Source organism: Gregarina niphandrodes (genome assembly GCF_000223845.1).
Source record: "Gregarina niphandrodes unplaced genomic scaffold scaffold00037, whole genome shotgun sequence".
Lineage (NCBI taxonomy): Eukaryota > Apicomplexa > Conoidasida > Eugregarinorida > Gregarinidae > Gregarina > Gregarina niphandrodes.
The window spans coordinates 4,225-6,892 of record NW_011645806.1 but is presented as its reverse complement, the minus strand read 5'-3'; the positions used below and the strand labels follow the sequence as shown (position 1 = coordinate 6,892).

At 58.4% G+C, this 2,668-nt stretch overlaps 2 protein-coding genes across 2 annotated transcripts; both read right to left on the bottom strand.

Moving 5' to 3' along the window:
• Positions 1-153: 153 nt before the first annotated feature.
• Positions 154-474, bottom strand: GNI_137310 (hypothetical protein; the record flags this gene model as incomplete). The annotated part of the gene is made up of 1 exon (XM_011134161.1): positions 154-474. The coding sequence occupies one exon, from the start codon at positions 472-474 to the stop codon at positions 154-156; it is 321 nt and encodes a 106-aa protein (XP_011132463.1).
• A 958-nt stretch (positions 475-1,432) lies between these two features.
• Positions 1,433-2,330, bottom strand: GNI_137300 (hypothetical protein; the record flags this gene model as incomplete). The annotated part of the gene is made up of 2 exons (XM_011134160.1): positions 1,433-1,821; positions 1,880-2,330. 2 exons carry the CDS (start codon positions 2,328-2,330, stop codon positions 1,433-1,435), a joined length of 840 nt encoding a protein of 279 aa, XP_011132462.1.
• Between the last annotated feature and the right edge of the window lie 338 nt (positions 2,331-2,668).

Here is a 2,668-nt window from a genome sequence, read left to right as displayed (position 1 = left end):
GATCGTCCAGCACCTCCTCAGGCTCGAGATGTCTCAACCTCGCTTTGTACGGCTCGCCGCTTGCCTCGAAACGCGCCTCGTACTTGACGCACGCCACCTTCGGGCTCTCCCATACGTCTCTGTATGCGACCAACAGATTCCACAGCTCATCCATTAGGCTCTGGTCCAGGTGTCCCGTGCCTCCACGAATAATTGCCGCTGCCTCTCGAAGGGATCCTCCGACTGCTCCTCCACTATTGGTGGCTGCCCTTTGTACTTCTCCGCAAGCCGTATCTCATCAACTGCGCCTCTCTGCGCCGCCAGGACCAACGCCTTCCCGGACCTTCTCTCAACCAAGTCAAACCGTTCCAATTCTACCCTCCCCAGGAGGTTCGGGACCGACGGTTGGTCATGCACCGCGAACTCTACTTCGTCCGTCTCGCTGTGCACTGTTACCGGCACTGGCTCCGTCACGAGTAGTGATCCTGAACTCATCACTGTGCTTACTTGCCGTCGGCGCTGCGACACTCTTACGCCAGCGCGACTGCAATCCGCTCTCCTCATCAGGCTTACCTCTGCGCCTGTATCCTGCTGGAACCCTATCGCGACCCTCTCAGGGCCACTTCATCGCGGCGAAGAAGACCGGTCTCGCTCTCTCCGAGAGCGGTACGAGCTTATGGAGGACCTCTATCATTGTTCCATCGCCCTTCATGCACTCGAAGTGGAACTCTTTCGCCCACCTGTTGTCTGCCGCCGTGCTCGGAATGGACTGTTGCAACAGCATCCCCGGAATCGTGATCCGTGTGCCGTGACGGACCTGCAGCCTCGTCAGGCGGTGCAGTCGTGTCGGCAACTAACCTCTTCCGGCGCCGGGTAGACGCAGGACCTGAAGCACCGGCTAAGCAGAGTGCTGTCCTGGTATAGGGACCTGGCTACGTCCGACAAAATCCTTTCTACTGCTGCCACTCCAAAGCCTCTCTACACCCATTCAAACGCACTCTGACGGTGGCTGGCATCCAAGCCCACAATCTGACTACTAGCGTTCCGTCGTGGATCTAGTGGCACTGCTCACCGACAGCCATCGCCACGTCATCCGCCCATTGCTCAAACTCCTCTTTTGTGATGGCGGGAGCTGGCACTTCGCTGGCTTATCCTCCCAGGCCTGCTGCTCGCGCGAGTTAAGCTCGCGTACCGACTCTGGAAAGCGCCCTATACACGCATAACCCACGTCAGCAGCAACCAGTCCAGCAGCTATCGCCATTGTTGTGTCGAACTGGTCCGCCACTGACGCGGCGCTGCCTGCGTCGTGGGAGGAGCCCTCGGTGTCGATTCTGCTGACTTGCGTTGCTACGGCTGCCAACTCCCTCCGTGGTTCGTGAAACGCTTCGGCGGCGAGACATAACAACTGAAAGCCGACCTTGCCCACTGGCCCTGGCGAGCCGTACATGCCGTCTCAGACGGCGCTGTAGTACTGACCATCCCAAAAAAAGGTGCCTACGCATACATGTCTAGTCGCTGCGGCTTCGCGCTCTCTGAGTTCAGGCATCTGCGCCTCATCCGCCACAAAGGCGGCGTCCGTGTCCTCGGCGGGTCGGTTGAAGTACCGAAGGGCGCCACCGAGCGGAGCCAAACCGCCAGCCGCACTAACCACACCCGTAGCAATCTTTGCACCGTTGCCGCCGCCGCCCGTAGTTGTGGTATTCTCACTAGACTTGATAGTAACGGTCACCGGCCTCGTCGTAGTAGTCGTCGCCTTGGTCGTAGTAGTTGTGGCGAGTTCGGTCGTGGTGGCGGTCGTACTCGGTACAGGAGTGCTGGGGGTCGCAGGTATCTCGTACATCCCTGCAATGTCGCCAGCCACTCACATGGAGGTTGCTGCGCCACGCACAGCGCGACTCACCGCCGCACTTGAGGCAATCGCCAACGGTGGAGCAGCCATTGGTCGACTGAGTGTCGCAGATGTCGGAATTAAAGCCCTGGCCGCCGGGGTCGCCCTCGAGTATACTGACCACCTGGTCGGCGTTCTTGAGAACGCAGCGGTAGCTGGGCACGCCGGCAGTGCTCATTCCCAAGCTGGTTGTGGTGAATTGAAATCGGACGCACCTGTCATCGCTCTGGCAAAGCAACTGGCACTTCGCGGCGCTGGTGGAAGTGTCGTTGTGGTAGAACCCGGCGAGCTCCGGGGGGTCGGCGTAGCCGAAGATCCAGCTGTCGAAGCAGGAGCCGGTGCTGGCCACAACACCGTCGACCATTTCGATCTTCTCTACGCTGCAGTCCGAGTTGAAGGAAGGGTCGTCCAGGGGGTTGCCGCCGGTTGCTTTAATGTCGTTGCACTGGATCCAACAGCTCATATTATCTAGCGCAGGATTGATCGCTGCCGCGTCGTCGCAGTCGACTCCGGCACTATCGGTGGCAAGACAGTGGCCAGCAAGCAAGGCAATCAACTAGTAGGATTAAAATCTCAGTGCACTCGCGAAATGTGTGGTGCCTTCGACGAAATGTCGACTTTCGAACGAAAGCCGCCATCTTCGAATTAACGCCGACAATGGAGCCAATGTAATTCCTCTCAATCTCATGATAAAAACCGACGCGCCATCATCCTTAATCTATGGCTACTGCTGCCGGTGCGGTTCGAGTACATGCCCTGGAATTAGGTCATTTATCCCATATTCTTGTTGGCCGTTACTTC